The sequence below is a fragment of the Juglans regia genome, chromosome 11 (genome assembly GCF_001411555.2).
Source record: "Juglans regia cultivar Chandler chromosome 11, Walnut 2.0, whole genome shotgun sequence".
Classification (NCBI taxonomy): Eukaryota; Viridiplantae; Streptophyta; class Magnoliopsida; order Fagales; family Juglandaceae; genus Juglans; species Juglans regia.
The window spans coordinates 13,170,614-13,196,091 of record NC_049911.1 but is presented as its reverse complement, the minus strand read 5'-3'; the positions used below and the strand labels follow the sequence as shown (position 1 = coordinate 13,196,091).

Sequence of the window (25,478 nt, the reverse complement as noted above, 5' to 3'; positions counted from 1 at the left end):
AACTCTCGGTGCTCCTAAAATTGAAGGAGTTTGTCCAGACTTTAACAGATTCGACTCTGGACTAAACTTACTCGAATCAGTAAGTGAATTTCTCCAAGGTTTCCTTATACTCACCACATATTATTCTTGAATTTTGGCTAAGCCAAAAGCATCATTCAAAGAGGAAGGATTCAGCATCCTAACAGGTAATCTAATCTCATCACGTAGGCTGCTCAAAAAACAGCTCAATTTGTTTTTCTCAGACAAGCCTTTAATACGATTGGAAAGAATCTCAAATTCAGCTTTGTAATCATTAATTGTACTAACCTGCTTGAGTCGAGTAATTAACTCCATAGGATCATCGTATGGAGTAGATCCAAAACGGATTTGAACTGCCTAGATGAAGTCCTCCCAAGAATGGAAGGTTCCTGCCTCACTAGCATCCTGAAACCAGACCAAGGCTTCATCATCCATGTGAAAAAAAGCAATGAAAATAGGTTGGCCAGGAGGGACCTGGTGGTACAAAAAATACTAATTTGCATGATAAATCCATGGTGATGGATTACAACCACGAAACCTAGGAAAATCTAGTTTAATTCCTCTTACAAAACCTCTGTCCACTAAGTCTCTGTGGCATAGTTCCCCCGTGTCATCCTCCACATTTTCATTTCTGTGTAGCGTTTGTTGATCGTGATTATCTCGACGTCTATTACCAGGATCCTCAAAACCTTGACAAGAGATCTTTGAAATTTGTTGTAAAACCTCCTGAAACTTTTTATCTTGTGTTTCCCTTTCCAATCGTGCTGCCTCTTGCTACTTCAACAATAAACAAATCGCATCTTCGATTTGTTTTTGTTGTTGTTCTTGTTGCTGCCGCAAGTGATTCATTGAATCAACTATTTGAGCATACGATCGTGTTCCTTCTGCCATGGCTGATACCAACTGTAATGGACCCAAACCGACTGCTTTGAGAGAGTCACTCTCCAAGAATATGAGAAGAAGAGAGGATAATAGAAAAGAGAGAAGAATCGAGTTGCTGAATATATTTTTTCTGTTCGAGCTTTTCCCTCCAAGCATCTTTATTTATACTAAGTATTCGTATGAAACGACAGTGTTTAACAACGTCCGTTACACTTTTAGTAAGTAAGAAACAACTGCTTACAATCAATAAGAATGAAAAGTGCTAAACGACAACGTTCTATTAATCAAACCTAGTAACTAATGCAATACAATACGACATTGTACCAAATATTATTCTTCAAATACAACTAACAACTAACAACTAACACATTCCTTTCCCGTCTGTAACACACATAAGCACCCTCATCCACGAACACCTTACCCACTGCCATAAATGCTACGCAGGCTATACAACATTTCCACTCCAGCACCTTGCCCATAACACAATATGAGTGCAAACCCCACCCGCTCACTCTTGTAGTACCCATGACCAACTGGGCCTAAAAACTGTTTTTGGATCCAAAAGTGACCAAAAACACATTTCTGGACACAAATTGTCACATAATTCAAATTGTAAATATAACCATAATTTAAAACTAATAACATAGTTATGAAATTTGTTAGTATACATAATGTGTATATTATTGCAGTCTAATGTGGCCTTTATATAGGACGTCGAGGCAATACAAGAGACTCACTTAAGCAATGTGGGACTCACTATTCATACACACTCTCACCAGTGAGTCTCACATTTCTTTAGTGAGACTTTTGTATTGCATTGGCTTCCTATATAAAGAAGGAGGCTAAGACAATACAATGTTGTGAATACAATTTTAACAAAATTAATAACATATATTTATAAATATGTATAAATATATATATATATATATATATATAATTATGTATCCTAGTGGGGGCAGGGGCGGGGGCGGGGATATTAGGGGCCCTCGCCCCCATATGGGCGAGTGGGGTTGCCCGCTCCACCCAGGCAGGGGAGGGGCAGGATGGCTGGGTGCGGGCTCCAACTGCCCTCCCCTACACAGTAAAACATAAGACCACACTTGAACATGAAAAACATATTCTTCAATCATCCTCATTCAAAATTCTTCAAAGTCATAAGCATAATAAACAGAAACTGAAGTGTCATCAAAATAAACAAGAAACTGAAGTGTTGGAAACCGAAGTAAAATGCCAATTAGAAACTGAAGGGTCATGAGCATAGTAAACATGATTTTCAATGGATCATGTTTGTGCCACAACCCTCTACAAATACTACACCAGATTTTGACAAACCAAAGCGACGACATGCAAGCAAAGTTTTTTTATCGGTATTCAGGCAAGCACACCCCCAAGTTATGGAGTGTTCAAGCATTTTTATCTCTTTGTAAAAACCCACTCGGAAACGATAACCTTTTACTTGTGCATAATGTAGAGAACCCAACTAAAGTTTAGTCATAAAACCCTGTGTAGATAAAAAAAATACTGAGCAAATCACAAACATTGTGTGAGATGTTGTAAGCTTAAAACCCAACTGCAAATGGCCAACTCAGCAAACCACATATATATAAAAAGAGAGAGAGAGAGAGAGAGAGAGATGGAATCGATTATTGCTCACCATGCTAGAGGAGAGAGAGAGAGAGAGAGAGAGAGGTGACGAATGGAAGAAGAGGTTAAAACTTAGGGTTTTTGAGTTGATGTCGAGAGCCAAAGTCTAGAGAGAGACAAGTGAAAATAGAGAGAAGCTCGGTTAATTCTTATTCACCGAACGACGATGTTACGCTCGATGGTGCATGATGAAAGCGAAAATCGGGTAATCACCCAATTTCGAACCATTTTTCTAGAATAGTTACAGAAGGTTCTAAATTCCAATTCAATTCTTTTTGGATCGATTAATTTGGTTCGGGTCGGGCTGGGTACTGGTCATTTTTTTTTCTCCCGTACTTGTTCTAAGTTTTTGTTACTCGTCCTTATATGTAAGTTATATCTATTTCAATTGTTGGGGTAGCTAGATAATTTGGTGGGGGGAAGGAAATTCTTTCCGAGTATTTGCATAGTGTTTGACCCTTGTATATATAGGATACACATACCTAATCATCTTGAGGCACTTGCCAGTCACCAAGAACCCCTATACTCACGTGGAGTTTATTTATATTTTAACAAGGTCGTCAATAGTTCGATTATTTCATTTGTTTCATAATTTCCTATAGGGTCTCAACCATCGATACTTTGAACCAAACAGGTGGTACAAGTTACGTCATTCTATCTCCTCAATGCAACCTAGATTCTTACAAGACCCACAATACCTATCAATAATTTGAAGAATGATATTTGTAATTTTATAGTGTGTAGGTCCTGCGCATTTCCTTTTAAAAAAATGATAAATATGAGAGTCATATGAAAAAATAATTTTTTTAATGGTGGACCATACTTTTTCTAAAATGAGTATACGAGACTTACACACTATAAGATTATATCTAGCATTACTCTGTCTGAAAAGTCATACTTCCACTCTGGTATCACCATAGATTAGCGGTTAATTGATTGTAATAATCTCCTCATGTTTTAATCTTTCAACTTCTTGCGGTTGTGTGCATGCGATCTCCCCAGGAAACTAGTTAAGGGGTCATATGCGCTTTGAAGTTTTCCAAATGGTCAACGAGGTCCCGAGACCCATTGTACAATTCTATTTGTGCAACTTTGAATCTTAGTAGGAGTGGCACAACCATCACTTATGCACTGTAGGGCAAGACTATGCTATTGAGCAATTGTTCGACTGAAGATGCCCATCTTCTTGGCCAATTCCTCATACTTGCCCATGAGGTTGTGCAGCTAGTCATGCATCCTCTTTTCTTTTGCCTCCTCAATGTTCCCTCCCCAGCGCTCTGGAATCAACCTGCACCAAGAAACGCAGTAGCGTGGTGTGGCACCCTCGACCCCCACGTGTAATTTGGTGGAAGTCATGACACTGGGATGCTAACCGCACGGATCATACACCCCATCACAATGTACATGTGTATGCAAACATGAAAAATGTCTACAACATAAGTAACGTAGCAGAAAAATATAAGGTAGTCAACAACTAAGTTCCTGAAAGTTTAAAAATGATTAAACCTGAAACAGAGTCTTCAAAAAGGTTAATATAGACATCCAACTGAAATAAAGGAAATGAATACAAAGGTCCAACAACAAATAACAGGAAAAGTCTCGTGCCATCACTCCTCAAGTGGAGCTGGTCCCTCTTGCTCATACCCCTCCTCCTCTGCATCAAAGTCTACGATACCATGAAACAGAACTGTAGGTAGGAATACCACAACGAGATTTCGCAATCTCAATAAATAAATCAGCAGAGAGACATTCAAGCATGAAATTATACAAACAAACAATGCACAACATCCATGGAAGCAATAACCCAAAAAATGTTCATTTTTACAACCATTCCCAAAATTACATTACTTATAACCTGTCACACCAAAAACCTCTTTGTACCCAGTACACAACTATTTATTACAGTGTACACCATGGTCTCCCCTCAGAACCACCCGCACACGCTGGCTCCTTTCTTCACACCCCAGGTAACCACCGTGCGTGTGACTTCATTACGAGCGATGCCCAACTCTGCATGAGGTGCATAATGTGACTAGACATCCTCTTGCCCTCGCCAGCAGAAAGGCTCTAGAGTCGTACCAAGAGCGTTACCATCTTGGCTAAGCCTGCTGTTGCCCAACGATAGCTCAGGGGACATTTTTCAGTTTTACACACTCCAGAGTGACCAGAGGAGCTCCATCGAGATAATACCCTATCTCAGCTTGGGGTCGTGACACGCACGCACCCACACAAAAATATATTATTTTCGATGACACCAAAAACCAGTTTCAAATTACACCACATAGCATAGAACATAGCACAGTTGAATAATTCATGACAAATATTAATAACAATGAATATGTAGATGCATGACAAACCGTTTCTTGGATGACACAGCATAGCACAAACTATCAACCACACAACAACACAAAAAATCACAATTCCACAGTTTCACAAACGCCAACTACACACATTTCTCATCCTCCATCAGGCCATTGGCCCAAATTCCAACAACGACCACGTCAAATATTCCCAACACTTCCTCTAGCCCAAGGCCCTTCTCAAACACAACTAGATTGCAACATTGTTAGCAATAATTTCATGTTAGAAATTCAAGGATCATGCTGGAGAGTTACTTACTACACGGAAAGCAATTATTCTCGATGATCGTGCACGATGGTTTACGGTGTCCCGCAATCGAACGAGCGTGCGTCACTGCATGGATGGACAAAGAAGATTGGGTCATCTTGGAACACAAACCGACGATTACAATACCGAACAAGTGGCAGATAGCTCTGAGGTGGCATCAAAAGTGGTGGAGCAGAAGCGGGGTACCATTGGAGCAAGGTAGTACAGGTGGATCTATCGTAATAGAGGGCTACCGGTGGGGTTTCTCTCAAAGGGGTGGCAGATCCTACATAGACAGAGGGTTGAGGAGGGGAAGCTCGCAGTGGTTGGTGGTGGAAGGCGGCAGCCCAGAACCTTAAAGGAGCGATCTAGGCATGGGTTTGGTAGATCTGAGGGGGAAAGAGGCTAAATAGAGGGGCAAGGGTGAGGGATGGTCAAACGACCTCTAGAGAGCTCTTGGAGGTGGTGGACCACGGCAGCGAGTGGCGGAGCTTAGGCAAAGATTTCTTAACTTACGGGAAAAGAGATCGGGAGTGAGATAGAGACCGAGAGACTTGGGGAGGGTGAGATATGAACATAGTGAGAGAGGAGGCCAACTGATGAGGGGCAGTGGCGGCACAGTGGCTGACAACAGAGTAGAGATAGAGACAAATGTAAGGACAGGGAAAGACAGAGGGTTGAGGAGAGGAAACTCGCAGTGGATGGTGGTGGTAGGCGGCGCAGAACCTTAAAGGAGGGATCTAGGAATGGGTTGGGTAGATCTGAGGGGGAAAGAGGACAAATAGAGGGGCAGGCATGAGGCGATGGTCAGACGACCTCTAGAGAGCTCCTGGAGGTGGCAGACCATGGTGGCGAGTGGCGGAGCCATGTCTTCTCTGACGATGGGGAACGGCGTGGTAGACAACGGAGTAGAGATAAAGACGAATGTAGGGGCAGGGACCGAGATAAACGGTGTGGGCCATGTCTTCTCAGATGGTGGGGAGCGACATTTGGCACAGGGGCCTCAACACGGTAGTGGGTGGTGATCGGCCAAAACATAAATCACAGAACTGGGAGTGAATAGAGAGGGAGAACTACTGAAATATGAAAGGGTGATGAATTTGGGAAAAGAAATCGATGGCACAGTGGCATGGGCGAGGAGGACGCCATGCGATGGCAGATCTGAGTGGCTCGGCATGGTGCTCCTCCGAGGGGATCGACGACAACTAGGGGAAAGACTTCAAAATAGAATGAAGATGGTGAGAGAAAGGGTGAGAAATCGAAAGGAGGGAGGGAGAGGGCTTATCAAAGACGGGAGGTGGCGAGATGTAGACGGTGGCGGTGACAGCAAGGGGATGGACAACAGAGACATGGATTGCAAAGGGGAAGAAGGAATCGAGGAGGGGGTGCAGCGCAAGGGAGAAAGAGAGAGGAAGATGAAAGTTTTTAGGGTTTTCTCACCCTTACACAAAATGGTTCCGTTTTAGTGGGGAGGGCTGGGCTTTTCTCATCTACTTATTGGCTCACACACAGGCTGGGCCCTAATCTTCCCTCCACTCACACTAAAAAGAACCCACTTAATCCACATATTTGGGCTCCACCTCACTAGAAAGACATGCATTTCCAGACTTAGGCTTCACATGGGCTAGGCTTCACACGTGGTGCGCTTAAGTCAGAAATCAACATAGAGAGAACTGCTATGGAAATATATCGGAAAAAAGCATTACCTAGAATTGCTAGTTTTGGCCCTTTATATAGGAATGAATCTTATTCATTGATGATCAAATAACGGCACGATTCTCTCCTCTAATCTCGGGAACCTGATTATTAGGACCAAAATCTATATCAATAGAAGGAAATAATTGCCATCCTTGGACGAGTACCTCGCCCTTTCCCTTTATATGAAATTTTTTGTTATACGTAGCGGTTACCATATTTATCCTTGACTCCGGAGCACGATCCTCGAAGGTCGGGTGTACTATATACTCCTTGCTCGTCGGGTTAATGGACCGTATTAGTAGGCTTCAACCAACCATGGCAGGTAGGGATGAGCACCGACTGACCCGATTAGTATTTAGGACCAACGCAACCCGACCCGTCACTCAGAACAAAAAATAAGCGGACTGACCCGACCCGACCCAAGTTTGATGAGTAATAAGACCTTTAATCTCAAGAGATTGAGATACAAACGAAATTGATGTGAATCTGAAGCCACAAAATGCAGAGACAAAGCGAGAGTGTGAGGAACTAACAAGTAACAGGGAAGTCGACGACATCGCTGCGTTCGACAAGAAGGGACGGGTCGCGATGGTTGGAGCTCACCATAACCTCAACCGTAACAGAGTGGGAGAGCTCATCATGGTTGGAGCTGCGTTTGACAACATCGCTGCGTGGATCCTACTGGCTCTAGTTGTGGCACTCGCGGGTGATGGTGACAGTGGTGGCCACAAGAACCCCCTGATATCAATTTGGGTTCTCCTCTCAGGTGCTGCATTCGTCACTTTCATGTTGGTTTTCATCAGACCCGTGATGAAATGAGCATTTTTTGCAGAGCATCCGATATGGGTTTTATGGGGATTCCTGGATGGTGCTCGGACCGAGCTCCTCACCGTTGATGCAAGCAAGCCTTGCTTTTCTTCTTCAATTTAATCGTTGGTTAGTTCGTGTATTTTATAAGGTTGGGTTTTATTCCAAGATGAAATGCTCTGTTTTGATCTTTTTGTTTTTCCAAATTGGCATAAAACTGAGGATTTTCCTTGTGGTTGATCAATGGATCAACAATCTGTATAACATGTTCCAACTCGTGCTTTAAATCGACTGCAAGTGGTTATGACGATAGAGAGAAATGGGGAGGAATGGCAGCTAGGGTTTGAGATCAATTGTGAAAGCGTGAAGTCGGTTTCAGCGGGTTCGACCCGCAAGCTATTTCAAACCGCTTTTTTGGGTCGGGTCCGGTCGGGTCTTACAGACGGACCGAGTTACGTACTTTTTTGCACAGCCCTAATGGCAGTCCCAGGTGATGGGGATAAAAGTGTCCCTCCACTTTATTTACTCATCTCGTAATTTCTTTTTGGGAGTTTAGTTGACTTCAAATCTCACCACCCGAGTAATATACATGCCACTAATTTATACTAATAAGGTTTAATGATAGTTCAACCTACACAAAATTCAAGTACTTCTTCATGTAGAAATTACATTCTGACCTTTATTACTTCTAAAAATAGTATCTAACTCCTTATAATCCAAAATGACTTCAAACCAGTTCTATTCTCTCTTGACTCACATATATTTAACCACCTTAAATATCGAAAGAACTCATAAGGTCAAATTTGGTTAACTTAGGCTACCTCCAAACTCCCATGTTGTGAGTAGTAAAACAAGGCATTCGATATTTTTTACTAACGCTTTAAAAACTTATATTTGAACAGCTTTTCTGAGCATGTAATATCCCCAAAGATTTTCCATTTAATCCTTATGGTGTCCTTAACAACAGCATTTAATTACTGGTCACATACCCACTGCACGCAATACTAAAACCCTAACTTAATTCCTTATATTTTCAGCCCTATCACAATAATTCCGAAAATCACGGGAGTTCACATTACAGTAAATTCATGTATATACACTACAACAAATAGCAATTTTTTCCGGGAGTGACACTCATGGGAAAAAGCCTATCTTTAGTGGGAAAACAAAAATTCCACCAATTTGTTCCGTGGCAGACTCGTGGCATATAAACAGTTTACATCCATATGGTGTCCAAAAGGCCCTTTACAGATGAGATCATAAAATTTACAGTCATAGTCTCCCCCATCCTATTCGTTGACCAGCCAAATCATAACCAAATATTTTGTCTCATTGGAGAAGGTCTGCAAAAGATTGTGATCTTGTTATCATAAAAGCACAAAAGTAATCCAAAAAATAATAAATAAATTAGTTTAAGTACCAGGTAGTAAAAAAATAAGATTTGCAATGAATCTAACGAATCAAATGTTTAAAATTAGCCTTAGTTCGAGGGGAAATGGAAAGAAAGGCAATGAAATTGTCCAGTGACATGCAAAAGCCAAATTAGAGCAGCTGATGCAGAAGCATGCGTGCATTAAGATAAGATAAAGAAAACGAATTGAATAATATGGAAAAGCAGCAGGCAAAAGGAACAATTAGAGGAGAGATTTTGCTTTCCAAAGTGAACCTTGAAAACTAGAACATGAATTAAAAACTATGGTTTCTAGAGTGACAGGTGTGGGCTGAGAGAGAACCTTTGAGGGTGGTGACGACATCTACCAGTCAGTGGACAACTCCGATTGAAAACCGCGGCAACCCCTATGCTCATACCCACGAGGTGCTCTTAGGCAGTGACGCCACATGACCATGTGCTGCCCTCGGTAGAGCATAGGTCCAACTAGCCACCAGAAAATCCACGAGGTCGGCGACTTTGGAAGCTCCACCGAGTCTTCTAGGGTTGAACGTGGTGGATGCAAGCCATGGGAGTTGTTACCAACTCGTGTACGCCGACCCTCTCCTTTCTGCAAAATTATCTCCCCTAAGCCCTAATTGACCTATCATGGAAATGGTCGATCATAGGAGGATTTCATGAAATGGAAGAAAATAAGAGAGGCAGAGGGAAAATTTGGTAGATTTGGTCTAAGGAGAGACGAAATTTCCCCACTGAAATCGGAGGAAATGGAGAGAATGCGCGCCACACGGAAATTTCCCACCGTGCTGTTCGTCGAAATGGGTTTGCACATGTTACAAGCCGTGTAATATGAGGGGTTTGTTTTTGCGGCGAAATATATTTGTGGCAAAAGACCCTTTTTTACAACCATTTTAAGTGATCTGATTCTTTTTCCACGAACCCACTTTGTAACATCAACCAAGTATTTCCCACCATGCAGGTTTGTCTTCGAAAAACATTTTGCGGGAAAAATCCTATTTTGTTATAGTGATAGTTTAAACTATTAAAATCTTACACATTGAGTCCGTCCACAAAAAATTCAAAAAAATAAAGCTTTGGTACCGATCACTACGTTGGAAACATAATAAATTCGTTCATGTCATTATATTTGAGCTCCTACAACTTTTACTTTATTTTCTTTTAAATTAATAATCAAACCTAACTTTTCAATACTCTTTAAATATCTCAAATCCACCATCAGATATATGATTTACTTTTATTTACTTATTTCAGTTATTTTATTATTATTATTTTGTCACTGTTATTATTATGGGAAATATTCTGCTCTTATGAAATAGAAACTAAGAATAAATAGTAACACAATTCCGAAAGAAAATTGATAAACACACATCACTTTTCACAATACATGCATTACACAATCATGTTTTAAAATGAAGGGTAATATAGTAAAATGCTTTATAAAAGTAACATCATTTTACAAAAATATCATCACTTTAAAATATATGTTGTGAAATATATTATGAAATACATTGTGTAGGTATCATTGCTCATTTCAAAATGATACAACTAAACAATAAAAATAGAACAATTTTTTTTTTCTTTTTTGCATGCTCACTTCTTAGCTAACCTAATACACTACTTATTAATGCACGCATCCGACCTAAAATGGGACTCGCATTTTGATTGTGTTATAACTATAATGGATCCCTCAATCAATGATATATATATATATATATATATATATATTTGAACTCATAAAATAAGAATAAATTAAAAGGAAGAAATCCTTATGATAGACCACGTCGTTCCACAAGACTCCGTTAACCAAATCCCAAATATTTGGGATGATCTGATACGTGAAGAAGGCATGCAGCGTGACTGGGTCAGTGAGCATGACTGGGTCAGTGAGCTTCCACGCATGAAGCGCGCATGAAGTACGCACGAGCGCACGAAGCGGATGATTTCCGTCAGTTTCATTCTAGTACGCACGAGCGCACGAAGCGGATGATTTCCGTCAGTTTCATTCTATTTTTAAGCTCTGTTTTATTCTGTTTTAGGCTCTGTTTCATGAGCAGTAGTTTCGGTTCTTAGTCCGCAAGTCAGTCTGCATTTTCCATTCTTAGTCCACAAGTCAGTCCGCAAGTTTTCATTATTGTTTCCTTTTATTTCGGTGTAATTCTGCTATTTAAGCAGAAGAGAATTATTAATGAATCATCGAATATTGTTGAGTCAAATTGTGGTACCTTCTCACCCAAAGAGAACAACTATTTTAGCATATTTAATTTATCCTCTGTGTTTAGGACTTATCATTGGCCTCAGAGCCAGGTTCATTTTACTATGGGAACCAATAAAGAGAGAATTGAACAACTAGAGGCTGGACTCGGTGAAATTCAAGAGGGGCTACACCGGATGGAGCTGGGCATGGCGGATCGACTGCAACACGTTGAAGAGACTCTTAACCGTCTCTCTGATGTGCTCCTTGCCAACCAAGAACCTCCAAACCAAGGTAATCAAAACCGTGAAGGTCACAATGGGGGACGACTTGTGGTATCCTCCAAAACAGCAAAATTAGAATTTCTGCGATTTTCAGGAGATGATCCGACGGAGTGGTTCAACCGTGTAAACCAGTTTTTCGAGTTCCAATATACTCCCGACAACCAAAAGGTTTCTTTAGCATCTTACCATTTGGAAGGAGAAGCCAACCAGTGGTGGCAATGGATTCGCAAGACTTTTCAAGATGAAGGTCGAGTTATTTCGTGGATCGATTTTGAAGAGGAACTCTGGGCGCGTTTTGGGCCATCAGACTGCGAAGATTTTGACGAGGCTCTATCCCGTGTTCGGCAGACGGGTTCCCTGCGTGATTACCAACGGGAATTCGAACAATTAGGCAACCGGGTCAAAGGTTGGACACAGAAGGCTTTGGTGGGCACCTTCATGGGTGGTTTGAAGACAGAAATTTCGGATGGAATCCGTATGTTTAAACCACAAACCTTGAAAGATGCTATACGTTTTGCAAGGATGAGAGATGATCAACTAATGAGACAAAGGAGATTCTTACGACCTGCCCCTCCATTACGAGCTCCCCCAGTTCTTCCACCAGCAAATCGGGCAGCACATGTCGCTCCAGTTCGACGACTGAGTTGGGAGGAAATGCAGCGACGACGTCTCCAAGGTTTATGTTTCAATTGTAATGAACGTTTTACTGCAGGTCATAGATGTCAAGGGCCCCGGATACTAATGTTGGAGGGCTACGAGGACGATAACAATGTTATCTGTGATGAAGTCAATGAAGAAAGAAATACGGGAAGACACCAGGAGGAGAATCTAGAACCAGAGATTACGTTGCATGCATTAACGGGCTGGTCAGCGCCCAAGACCATGCGAGTAGCGGCTAGAATCGGTGCCCACGACGTCATTATATTAATTGACAGCGGATCGACTCACAATTTCCTGAGTGAGCACTTAGCTAACTTGCTGCGATTACCGGTGATACCAACAGAGACCTTTCCCGTTCGGGTTGCCAATGGAGAATCTCTTAAATGTCAAGGAAGGTTCGAGGGGGTACAAATCAATTTGCAGGGCACTGTGTTTTCCTTAACTCTTTATTCCCTACCTCTCACAGGCTTGGACGTAGTACTGGGGATTCAATGGCTTGAATTACTTGGTGCCTTGGTATGCGACTGGAAACAGTTGACCATGGAATTTTTATGGGAAAACCAACCCAGGAGATTAATCGGCGTCGACTGGCAAGACATCCAAGCCGCGTCACTCAAGGAGCTAACCAAGGAATGTCGCCCCAGTCAAACGCTGTTTGCGTTATGCTTCCAGATCGCTCAAGCGGAACCACCGATGAATATTCATCCAAGCATGCAAAAATTATTGCAGGAATTTTCTGATCTATTCATAGAGCCCTCATGCTTACCACCACCAGGTACGAGTTAAACCAAGTGACGTCCATAAAACTGCTTTTCGGACACATAATGGTCATTACGAATACTTAGTAATGCCGTTCGGTTTATGTAACGCACCTTCGACATTTCAAGCTATCATGAACTCCATCTTTCGTCCGCATCTTAGAAAATTTATATTAGTTTTCTTTGATGATATTCTAATCGGGATCACCATTTATCACATGTAAGGCAAACCTTTGAAATATTGAGGCAGCATCGATTCTTTGTAAAATCTAGCAAATGTGCATTTGGGCAGCAAGAACTGGAGTACTTGGGGCACATCATCACTAGCCAAGGCGTGAAAGTGGATGACAATAAAATTGCTGCTATGATAGCCTGGCCACAACCCACTAACATTTCGGAACTACGTGGCTTTTTAGGCTTGACAGGTTATTACCGGAAGTTCGTCAAAAACTACGGCATAATAGCTAGACCTCTCACCAATCTTCTCAAAAAGGGGCAATTCGGATGGCACGAGGAAGCTGAACGTGCCTTTCTTGCTCTCAAACGGGCCATGACGACCACTCCTATATTGGCCATGCCAAACTTCACTGAATCTTTTACTATTGAAACGGATGCGTCGGGAGAAGGCATCGGAGCAGTTCTATCTCAACGTGGCAAGCCAGTGGCATACATGAGTCAAGCTCTCGGAGTGGCCAAGAAATCATGGTCGACGTACGCTAAGGAAATGTTGGCTATCATCGAAGCCATACGTACATGGCGGCCTTACCTTCTAGGCCAGAAATTCTATATTCAGACCGATCAATGTAGCCTCAAATATTTTTTAGAACAGCGAATAGCAACTCCAGAGCAGCAAAAATGGGTCGCTAAGCTGTTGGGTTACGATTATGAAATTACATACAAACCGGGCCAAGAAAACTCTGCAGCTGATGCTCTCTCTCGAAAACAGGGCAGTCCCGTCCTTCAAAATATTTTTTTTCCGCAAGTTAGCTTGTGGGAAGAAATTAAAAAAGCTGCAGAAAAGGACCCCTACATCCAGGCAAAAAGCCGTATGGCCACGGAACAACCTGGAAGTTCGTATACATGGTGCAAAGGACTCTTACGTTACAAAGGCAGGATTATTGTTCCGAACGACACAGCCTTACGGGCTAAATTACTGCACGAGATGCATGACACCAAGGTGGGGGGTCATTCGGGTGTCTTACGTACATTTAAGAAGCTGGGACAACAATTTTACTGGCCGGGGATGCATGGAGCAGTGCAGAATTACGTAAAAGGATGTGAAGTTTGCCAGAAAATTAAAACAGAAACCTTGGCTCCAGCCAGACTCCTTCAGCCACTACCCATTCCGTGCCAAGTATGGGACGACATCTCCCTAGATTTTATTGAAGGGTTACCGACCTCACAAGGAAGAGACACCATAATGGTAGTTGTCGACAGATTCAGTAAGTCTGCACATTTCCTCACCTTAAGTCATCCTTTCACTGCAAAAAATGTGGCAGAAAAATTTGTCGAAGGCATTATCAAGCTTCACGGGATGCCCAAGTCAATTGTTAGCGATCGGGATCCGATTTTCATCAGCAATTTTTGGCAAGAATTCTTCAAGATGTCGGGCACCAAACTGAAGCTCAGTTCCTCATACCATCCACAAACGGATGGCCAAACGGAAGTCGTCAACCGTTGCGTCGAACAGTATCTACGATGTTTTGTTCATCAGTGGCCACGGAAATGGTGTTCCTTCTTACCTTGGGCTGAATATTGGTACAATACAACATACCACATTTCGACTGGAATGACTCCTTTCCAGGCGCTGTATGGGCGGTTACCACCCTCTATTCCGACGTACAACGATGGCCTCTCCCCAGTACACGAAGTTGACCAACAACTCATGCGCCGAGATGAACTGCTACGGCAATTGAAGGTTAATTTAGAGATCGCAAAATCGAATGAAGCAGTTGGCAGATCAAAAAAGGAGGGACATTACGTTCAATATCGGTGACTGGGTGCTTTTGAAGCTACATCCATATCGCCAGCAAACGGTCTTTAAACGGGTCCACCAAAAACTTGCTAGCCATTTTTTCGGACCCTATCAGATTCTCGAGAAAATTGGGCCAGTTGCATACAAATTACAGTTGCCGAAGGAAGCACGCATTCACCCGGTGTTTCATGTATCGCTACTTAAATGCTACCAGTTTAATGAGGACGTCAACAAGGAGATGGCTGAAACTAAACGAGTTGAGCTACCACCTTTCTCCGACGATGGGGTAGTCATCTTAGAACCTCAAACTATTTTAGATTACCGCTGGCTCAAGCAAGGAACTTAGTTGGTTGAAGAAGGCTTGGTGCAATGGAAACACCTTCCAGCCGAGGAGGCAACGTGGGAGTCAATAGCCAAGCTGAAGGAAATGTTTCCGCGTCTGGACCTTGAGGACAAGGATCCGCTTGTTGGGGGAAGTAATGATAGACCACGTCGTTCCACAAGACTCCGTAAACCAAATCCCAAATATTTGGGATGATCTGATACTTGAAGAAGGCATGCAGCGTGACTGGGTCAGTGAGCATGACTGGGTCAGTGAGCTTCCACGCATGAAGCGCGCATGAAGTACGCACGAGCGCACGAAGCGGATGATTTCCGTCAGTTTCATTCTAGTACGCACGAGCGCACGAAGCGGATGATTTCCGTCAGTTTCATTCTATTTTTAAGCTCTGATACCATTTGTTATGAACCCACTAGGTAGAACTCACCCTTGAAAACTAGCTTACAAGGGAAGGGTGCCTAGGAGCTTATAAACCATCAACTAATCCCATACTTAGTCAATGTGGGATCGTAACACCTTAAAGCATATTCTGTTACATTAATCTTGAATTTTGTCAAGCTAAATCAAACCGTTGTGATATATGGCTAATTTCTATCGATATCTCTCCCGTAGAATTTCTGCCGAAGGCGATTGAAAAATGGCCATCTATGGCCTCTGAAGCTGATGAGTTTGGGTGGACTCCTCTTCACTATGCTTCATACATTGGCAATGTGGGAGCCGTTGAACTGTTATTGAAAGCTAATCGTTCCGCGGCATACAAAAAGGACAAGGAAGGGATGTCTGGTCTCCACATTTCGGCAAAGCAAGGTCACTTCAATGTAACCAGAAAACTAATTTCAGAATTGCCAAGTACATGCGAATTGTTGGACAATAAAGGCCGCACGCCTCTTCATCTTGCTGTGGAAAATGGAAAAAACGTCAAGGCTTTGAAATTTATGCTTCGCTCACTACCTGTAGATCTCATAAATAAGCGAGATAGCAGTGGCAACACACCTATGCATCTGGCCAGCATCGATTTATCACCTCGAATGGCATGGGTGTTGTCACGTGATAAAAGAGTGGACAGAGGGGCTAGCAACAATGAAGGCCTAACGCCCATTGACATTATTAGATCAAGAATAAAGCTTAAATGGTTTGAAAAGGTATGATTGATGGATTTGGCTTAGATTAAATTCTTCTTATAAATTGTTGCATAGGAAACACGTATCCTATCCTATACATGTCCTATTATGAGACATATGCCTCATATCATACGGATCCACTCCTAACGAACTACCCCATGACCCATATACATATATATGTATAAAAGAAGTGCTAGATCCATAAAGAAGCTCACAAAAGTAGACTCATAAACTAACTTAATTAACATGATGTGATATGTTAGATATATCTTACTGTTAAAAGAACTTTACAATATTATATATCACATCAAACTATCCTAGTTTATGATTTTACTTTTATGAGATCCCTTTATAGATAAAGAACTTCTCCATAAATATAATTATATACATGTGCATGCTACAAGTGATTTGCTAAAAAAGGTACAAAAATCTTTCAATGTGAAAAATTTATTCTCGTGATAATATAAGAAATCATTACTATACAACAACACATCAAGTTAAATGATGGGGTTGTCAATCATCATTATTATGCATTCTTATCAGACGATTTTGGATTTTAATAAAACTTTGTGAGCCATTTTTGCTTGTACTTCTCGGCTATTTTCCAGTTTTTGGAGAATTTTGTGAGCCTTTTTGGAAATGCTTCAAGATTTACCCCATTGTCAACCAAAATGCTTGTTGCACCCATTTTTAAGCTGACTACCTGGACGTTTTTGTTCTCATCATAAATGTCTTTGTTAGAAGTGATCTTGTCTTGTGTTTCCAACTAGGAAAGACCTCTTGGGCTAAAACATGGACTTGATGCTTAATTTTCCAATAAATGTCTTTGCTATGTCTATTGCTACAGCTGGTGCCTTGCTCTTGTATCTCTAATAAGCTTATGTGATAGTGTACGTAGATAAATGGATATTAAGGTGTATAGGGAATGGAGGTTTCTTGGTTGTGAGTGCATAGCATTTGCAGACAAATGCTGAAGTTCGGGAGAATCCTCAGTGGCATGAAAATAGAAGTCTGGTATGATATCTAGAGATTATAGCCCCGTTTGGATGTTGAGTTGAGTTGAGTTTTTTATGAATGGTAGTGAGTTGACATGATGGAGTGAGTTTTGTGAGGCCCACCTAAGATGATTTTAGATGTGTTAGGATGTTAAGATAAGTTTAGATGTATTTATGTGAAGTTGAAAAAGGTTGTGGGTCCTGCGTGTAAAGAGGTGTTAAGTTAAAAAAAGTTGTGAGTCCCACGTATAAAGAGGTTTTGAATTGAAATGAGTTTAGTGATTTGAGAGTTGGATGTTTGAATGTTAGACTCAACTTAAAATTAGACTAAACTGATATCAATCCAAGTTCCAAACGGGGCCTAAAAATCCCAAATGCAGCAAAAGTATTCCTCCCGCAAGCTTTTAGTGAAATCCATTTATTTCATTACTAAGTAAATCTTAGAATCCATTACAAATGAGAATCTATAAGAACCCTTTGCAAAATAAAATCAGGAGTAGTACTATTCTACCAAACAAAAATGTTTTCCATGTACACCTCTAGCTTGACGAGCAACTAGATACATTGTCTCAATGCCTTCCTACCCACATGAAGCGTGCACTTCATGATGTTGGATGTTTGGATGCCAAAAATGTTTGAAATATTTGAGAATTGTGAGAACATGTTTGAGATTAGGTTTGGGGAAAGGAGAGAGAAAATGTTGAATAAAAATATTTTTTTAAAATAGATATTGTATTAGAGTTTGTGAAAGTTGATAGATAAAATTAAAAAGTTATTTAAATATAGTTTTTTAAAATTATTTTTATTTTGAAGTTTGTAAAAGTTGTATTGATTGTTGTGTTTGAGTAATGTTTAGGTATTGATTAGATGAAAAGTTATGCAAAATTTTTTTATGTTTGAGTATTAATGTTTGAGAACGAAGTTATGAGAAATTTTAGAAATTTTGTGAAGTTTAAAAATGTTATGTGTTGCCAAACATGTGGTCAATTATAGGCCTTATTCTCAACAAGTTAGGCAAGGTTTCCTTTATAGCTTCAATAATAGTTAAGTAGTTTCCTTCCAATATCACCACACAAATCATGCCTATATTACTAACCAATTCCCTCTAAGTGATGTTAGGGCTTCAACAGTATCTGCACACTCCACTACTTCCTCCCTTTGGCTCGTTGCCATCATCACCTCTCCCTTTTCAAATTATGTACAAAGAGTGTCTAGTAGTTTGCAGCAGCTCATTGTGCAGCCAGGATAGCTTGCACTACTACCTTGAACCTCTCTCTCATTGGCTTGAGATAATAGGAATGGATCTCTGCTGCCATGTTGTTTACCTCACAATACCTCCCATCTATGTTCTTGAGTCCATTAATGAAATTTCTTCGCTTTCTTTGTGAAGCATTATGGTGAAAAAATATGTACGTTGTTCAGGGCCCCTAGATAACTAGCCATGAAACTCTTGACTTCTGCCTCCAAATGATTTCTTCCTGTTCCAACAACTCATTAATCTCATGCCTAAGCTGATTCGACTTTTTAAAACCGTCTTTGGTTTGACGGGTATTCTGTAAATAAGCAAATTCCTTCTATTTTAGTTTTAGAACTCTCTGTACATTCCCAAAACTACACCTATCCCATGCAAGAGCTTTTTTCTATAGGTCTCAAGAGTAGAGATCATATCTCCTCCACTTCTAAATGTTAACTTCTTGTTCCTTCTTCCCTCCAAGTCTTCACACTCCTTCACACCAAGGGCTAATGGATTAGCTAATCATGCTATGGCTAAGAATGCCTTGAGCAATTCTGATTATAGTATAGGCAAATAATATTGAGGAAGAACCTATTTATATTTAGCCATTTATAACGGTTGAGCGTTTATGATTAATGGATGTGGATAACTTGGAGAACCATTGTCTTGAGACTTGCCTTCACCCATAAAGAGACTTCTGTAATTTACAAACTCTAGAGTCCCCCTGTTTGGCATATCCAGGTGGAATGGACATGTACACTTCTTCATTTATATCTTCATGCAAAAAAGCATTATTTACATCCAATTAATGTAAATGCCAATTTTTGGCAACTGCTATGGCCAATAGAAATCTCACTGTACTCATTTTAGCAACTGGAGAAAAAGTCTCCTGAAAATCAAGTCCCTCAATTTGGTTGTACCCCTTTGTAACCAAACGAGCTTTGTACCTCTCAATGGTACCATCAGCTTTATATTTAACCCGGTAAACCCACTTACAGCCTATCGGCTTCTATCCCATAGGTAAAGTAGTGAGAGTCCAAGTTCTATTTGCCTCAAGGGCTTTGATTTTAGCAATCATAGCTTCTTGCCACTCAGGAATTTGGTTTGTTTGTGAGAAAGTTTGAGGTTCAGAAATAGAAGAAATGGTGAAAGCAAAGTGTTTATGAGAGCTAGAGAGTTTATCATAAAAAAATGACATTAGAAATAGGAAATTTGATACCTGAAGACTTGTCCTGCAAAGAAACAGATTGTGATGAATGTTGAGAGGCCAGCTGACAATGAAAGTCATGCAAGTATCTTGATGGTTTTCTTATTCTTGTAGATTATCGAATTGGAACACTGGAATTGTTGGAATTTGAATGAGAGTTATCTATGGAAGATGATGAATCTGGAAATGTAGAAATTGGAGATAATTCTACTGAATTGGGAGAAGGTATTTGTGAAGAAGGTAAAGGAGAAAATATGGAATTTGGAAAATCAGAAACTGGTTTAGGAAAAATGAAAGAGCTACAAGGCTTAACAGGAAAAGAAGTGGAAGAGAAAGGGAATATATGTTCATGAAACACAACATCACAAGATATGAAAGTTTTGTGTGTTTCAAGATCATATAATTTGTGTCCTTTTACAGCAAAAGGATATCCAATGAAGATGCATTTTCTTGCTCTTGGATCAAATCTAGATCTATTGCAATGCAAGGTGGAAGCAAAACAAAAACAACCAAAAACTTTGAGGTGATTATAAGAAAGAGGTTTAGAATACAAAACCTCATAAGGAGATTTATGTTAGAGTAATGGAGTAGGTGTTAGATTTATTAAATGGACAGCAGAAAAAATGCAATCATCCCAAAAGTTTAATGGCAAAGAAGCTTGGAATCTGAGGGAACAAGCAACATTTAGCAAATGTTGGTGTTTCCTTTCGACGACCCCATTTTGTTGTGGTCTTTCAACACAACTTTTCTAGTGTATAACACCTTGGGAGGAAAGAAATTCTGCCATGTGAAATTCAGTCCCATTATCAGTTCTGATTTTCTTTATTTGAGAATTAAATTGAGTTTGAACTAATTGGAAGAAAGATTGCAAGTAAGGCTTGGTTTGAGATTTATGTTGTAGAAGATATACCCAAGTAGTTTTAGAGTAATCATCTACAATTGTAAGAAAATATTTTGAACCATCTAAAGCAGAAACAGAGAATGGTCCCCACAAATCATAGTGAATCAATTCAAATGGATAAACCGAATTTGATTCACTAGAAGGAAAAGGTAGACCTTTTTGTTTAGCTAAAGGACAGATGTACAAGTACAAGAATTATTGGATTTTGAGATATGTATATCTGAAGCACTACTGTTGAGAAATTTCAATTTGGAAAAAGAAATATGACCTAACCTATAATGCCAAATACTAACATTTTGATTTATTGAAATAGAATAAATGGAAGAACCAACCAAAGAACTTTGCTTTAAGTAATAAAGGCCATCCTTCTCCTCAGCCATCCCAATCGTTTTCCATGTAGGCAAGTCCTGAATGAAACAGAGATTGGAAACAAAAACAAGGCAGAATGAGTGGTCACGGGTTAATTTACTGGCAAATATCAAATTAAAAGAGAAATCAAGAACACCAATAACATTGCACAAAGTCAGGTTGTCTAGTAGTTGGATAGTACCAATTTGTGTAACGGGAACTAAATGGCCATTTGGTAATTTGACAACAGAAGAAAGGTTAGAAGTTAGGGAAGAAAAGTGATCAATGGAGCTGACCATGTGGTCTGTTGCTCCGGTGTCAATTATCCAGGCCACGAGATTACCTGCAAAATGATCAATGGAAGGTGGCTGTGGAGTTGGTAAAATGCCAGAGCTGGCTTGATTCACTGATGATGAAATAGATTGTGGTTTGAGCATGGCAAGTAGCTGCTGATATTGATCTTGAGACAAAGAAAACTTCAGAGCATCATCATTTGATTTACCCATAGGTGAAGAAGATTGATTGGCTGAAGCATTAGTTCCTTTTTTGGATTTAAAACCAGGAGGAAAGCTATGAATCCTATAACACTTTTCAGAAGTGTGACCTGTGTATCCACAATGACTACACATAAGTTTATCCTTTCGATAATTGATTTGCTTATAAGCATTAGCACCAATTTTCGTAGGCTTTGCTGTCAAAGCAGCAACCAATTCAAGGCTAGGGACAGAAGTCTCCAAAGTAATCTCTCTCTGTTTCTCTTCTTGTAAGACCAAGGATATGACTTTGTTCATAGAAGGAAAATGGTTAATTAATAGTATCGGACTTCGAATACCATTAAAAGAGTCACTTAGCCCCATCAAAAACTGCATTACATACTCCTCTTGTTGAATTTCTTCAAAAAAACCTTAGGGTTTCAATAGAACATTGTGGCAATCGCCTATAATTTGCTAGCTCATCCCAAAATGATTTCATTTCAGTGTAATAATCACTCACAGACTTCTAATCTTGCTTTAAGGAACTAATCGCCTTACGTAATTGAAAAATTCGTGGATGATTACCTTGTGAGAAGTGGTCCTGTAAGTCTTTCCACATATCGGAGGCATTATCAATGTAGAGAATGCTTGATCCAATGTTCTTTGCCACTAAATTGAGGATCCATGAAACTACCATATCATTACACCTAATCCATGGAAAATAGAGTGGATCTGCTTTACACTTCGGCTTTTTGTGAATTCCGGTGATAAATCCAGTCTTGTTCTTCACACTGATGGCTTTGGACATGGATCGTGACCAAGAATGGTAATTATCACCATTTAAACGATTGGTAACAAACATAACACCAAGATTTTCTCCATGGTGTAAGAAATAAGGATTTAAGGGGTTATCGAGAGAAGGAGAAAAAGGAGAAGAAGAAGAATCCAAATCAAAAGAATTGGAATTCATGACAAATCTCGCAGAGCAGCGGTTTATGCTATGATACCATGACAAAACTGGAGTTTTGCCATGGATTTGTGATCAAGTTGATGAACAGGCAGAGAGCTAGGGTTCGAGAACAGAGAGATAATTGGAGAAAATGTATTCGATTTGTATATATTTTCTGTTGTTTATTTACAATTAAAAAGAAGTATTTATATGTACTAAAATACAAGGGCAGAAATGTAAATGTACATATAAAGGAAAACTAATGAATTTCTAATAAAACATGATGTTCTTATGTTTGTTTTTGGAAAAAAAAAAAAAAAAAGTCTTGGTTTCCATGTTTTTATCAAATGAAAATTAATTTCTTCTTTCTCACCACAGGCTTTGTTTGATTGTTATATATTCCCTGATCACATAGTCCAAACCAATGTACTTCATCATCTCCGCGTAATGTCTTCATGAAATACAGCCTTTCTAATCAGTTTTGACTGTTTCAACTACTCACAGATAACGGTCATCCCGAAATTGGAGGCTAGAGGCTTTCTACCAAGTTTGCGAGGAGTAGTGGCTGGCAGAAGTATGGAAGTGCAGACCATTGGGACTGGAGAACCACGAACCCAGAGTAATGAAATAGCAAAACATGAAGGAAACGGTTTATCTACGAACGGGGAAACAAAACTAAAGTCACTTTATTCTTATGCTGAGGATAACGCTCGAGTTGCCTTAGTGGTAGCCACTTTCGTTGCCACTGTCACCTTTGCAGCTATTTTCACCGCACCTTACAAGAAAGCTGGCACAACATCAATTCAGAAGCTGGCTTTCCGCATATTTGTAACGTCTAATTCCTTTGCATTTGTTTTCTCAGCTACCTCAATGATTTTCCTCATGGAGGCTTTTATAAAGAAAAGAGTTCCAGTTGTATTCGGAGCAATGATATGTTTTTCCCAGATATTAATTCCATTCGCTATTTATGGAATGGTGATAGCTTATGGTTCAAGCTTATATGCAGTCGTGGCTCATGAATACCCGATTCTTGCTTCTTTGGCTACTGGAATAGCTTGTCTCTTCTTTGTGGGCCATGCTATCGGCATCTATATTTTGTCAGGATTCACTACTTATTTCTATGCATACTAGACTGATCTACACTGTCCTTGTCAGGCAAAAAGTACTCATAAATTTATCTGTGTGACGTCATCTTCCTCTGTTCTATGACTGGGAACTACTATAATTATGTTTTATTTGTGATATTGGAGATGATACTTATGGTAAAAATCTATGCATATTTATATCATTTTTTTTTCAATCTTTTGGTAATATTCTCAAACTTTAATTTATTGAGCAACTGAATTATTGGTTAAGAACCATCTAGAATATATACATGATTAATCGTGGTTATTGATTCGGAGATTCATGATCAATTCAATAAGGGGCAATACACTTACTCCTTAGGATTCTAATTTTCTCTAATTGCATCACTGGTAATATGCAATTATTTTGTATTAACTATTTCAACTTAATTTCTGTTAAAATCTATAAGAAAAGCGGTTATTGATTGATAGACTAATATTGTACAATGTATTTAAGGAGAAAAACTGAATCTGTATTTATTGGGAGAGACCATAGCTATGGCGAAAGATGATGAAGGACGTCAAAACTGCTTATGCTACTAGAACAGATGATGCAATTTTCTAGCATGGCAGGACCCTACAATATGCATGGTCGAGTGACTCATGGTGATGGCTTGGGCATTGACACGATGCTTGAATACTCATCTATAAAATAAATAATAAATAAAGCATATGAAATGTAAATAAAGAGATCAGTGACGTAGAGATTTAGATGGTTCAGCATAAAAGCTTACGTCTATGTGCCGTTTGGGAGCAAAATCCACTATGTTTGGCGATCTTACAGTTTCTCATGCCTCAAGTAGCTTTCAATACAATAGAGAAAATATGGTTGAGCAAGGGTTGAGTAAGTCGTCATCTCTGTAGAAATCTGGAAGGTAAGAATCCCCAAAGAGTATAGAGGAGTGTGTACATCTATAGAGATTCACTCCCATTATAGAGGCCTCCTTCCTTTTTTGGAGTAGCCGAGTTCTACTCGCATTAATTCATTTTCACCTTTTTTATGTTAATCAACCACTTTTGGTTTTATCTCTTCCTTGTATTATTTCTTCCCTTTATTCTTGGCAATGTGCCAGACTCTAGTTCATTTTATATCCAACAGATCCTCGCAGTTCTTACAGTTAACTTGTCCAACAAGAACATCTTGAAAATCTTCAATATAAAAGTTAACCATGATAAAGAGTCAACAAGAATTGTAGAAAAATAAATTATGAGAATTTGTCCCTAAGTTTTCTTTGTTGTGAGATGCAATGAAGATCTCCAAGGTTGGTCCTGGAGGAGGCCTGTAAATTCCTAGGATAGGCCTCTAGGATGTTTGATTGTGCAATCCTATTTGTTCATTATTAACGAAGAGCGTGAAAAAAAGCGTACTTTGTATTTGGTATGGCGCCCCATTACTCGATAAAAGACCTGGCAAGGCTCTTGCCAAGGGTGTCAACCGGTCTACAACACCTAGGACTTAGATTGGGAATAGTCACACAATTTTTACAAGGACTTGCACATGTAAGCAAAATAGACATGTATCATGAAAACATGATTTGTCGCTTGACTAAGTATAAGCAAACTACGACAGACCAAACAAAATTTATCGCCAAACTAAATAGTACACTCCAAAAAATACAAACAACTATTAACGAAAATAGGCCTCCATTACTATTGCTCGAGCAGGGTCAGTCATTCTTCCTTAGGAACCTCTCTGAAGGCTACCTCTACATCAAAGTCTACGGTTTTAATATACAAAACCATAGTTAGATTAAACGACTATGACAAAACTGCTAATGAGAGACAATTCACGTGAAGATGTAATGCACAATTTCATGTAAAAGATGTGTGAATACATATACTTATGTATGG

At 39.8% G+C, this 25,478-nt stretch overlaps 1 protein-coding gene across 1 annotated transcript in view; it reads left to right on the top strand.

Annotated features, from left to right (window-relative positions):
* Positions 1-23,712, top strand: part of LOC109000361 (ankyrin repeat-containing protein At5g02620-like) — a 34,601-nt gene extending 10,889 nt beyond the window's left edge. Inside the window, exons 4-5 of the mRNA XM_018977195.2 lie at positions 15,888-16,417; positions 23,008-23,712. Of these exons, the coding sequence (XP_018832740.1) occupies positions 15,888-16,417; positions 23,008-23,634 (1,157 nt within the window). The 3' untranslated portion in view covers positions 23,635-23,712. The remainder of the gene's footprint in view (positions 1-15,887; positions 16,418-23,007) is intronic.
* Positions 23,713-25,478: the final 1,766 nt, after the last annotated feature.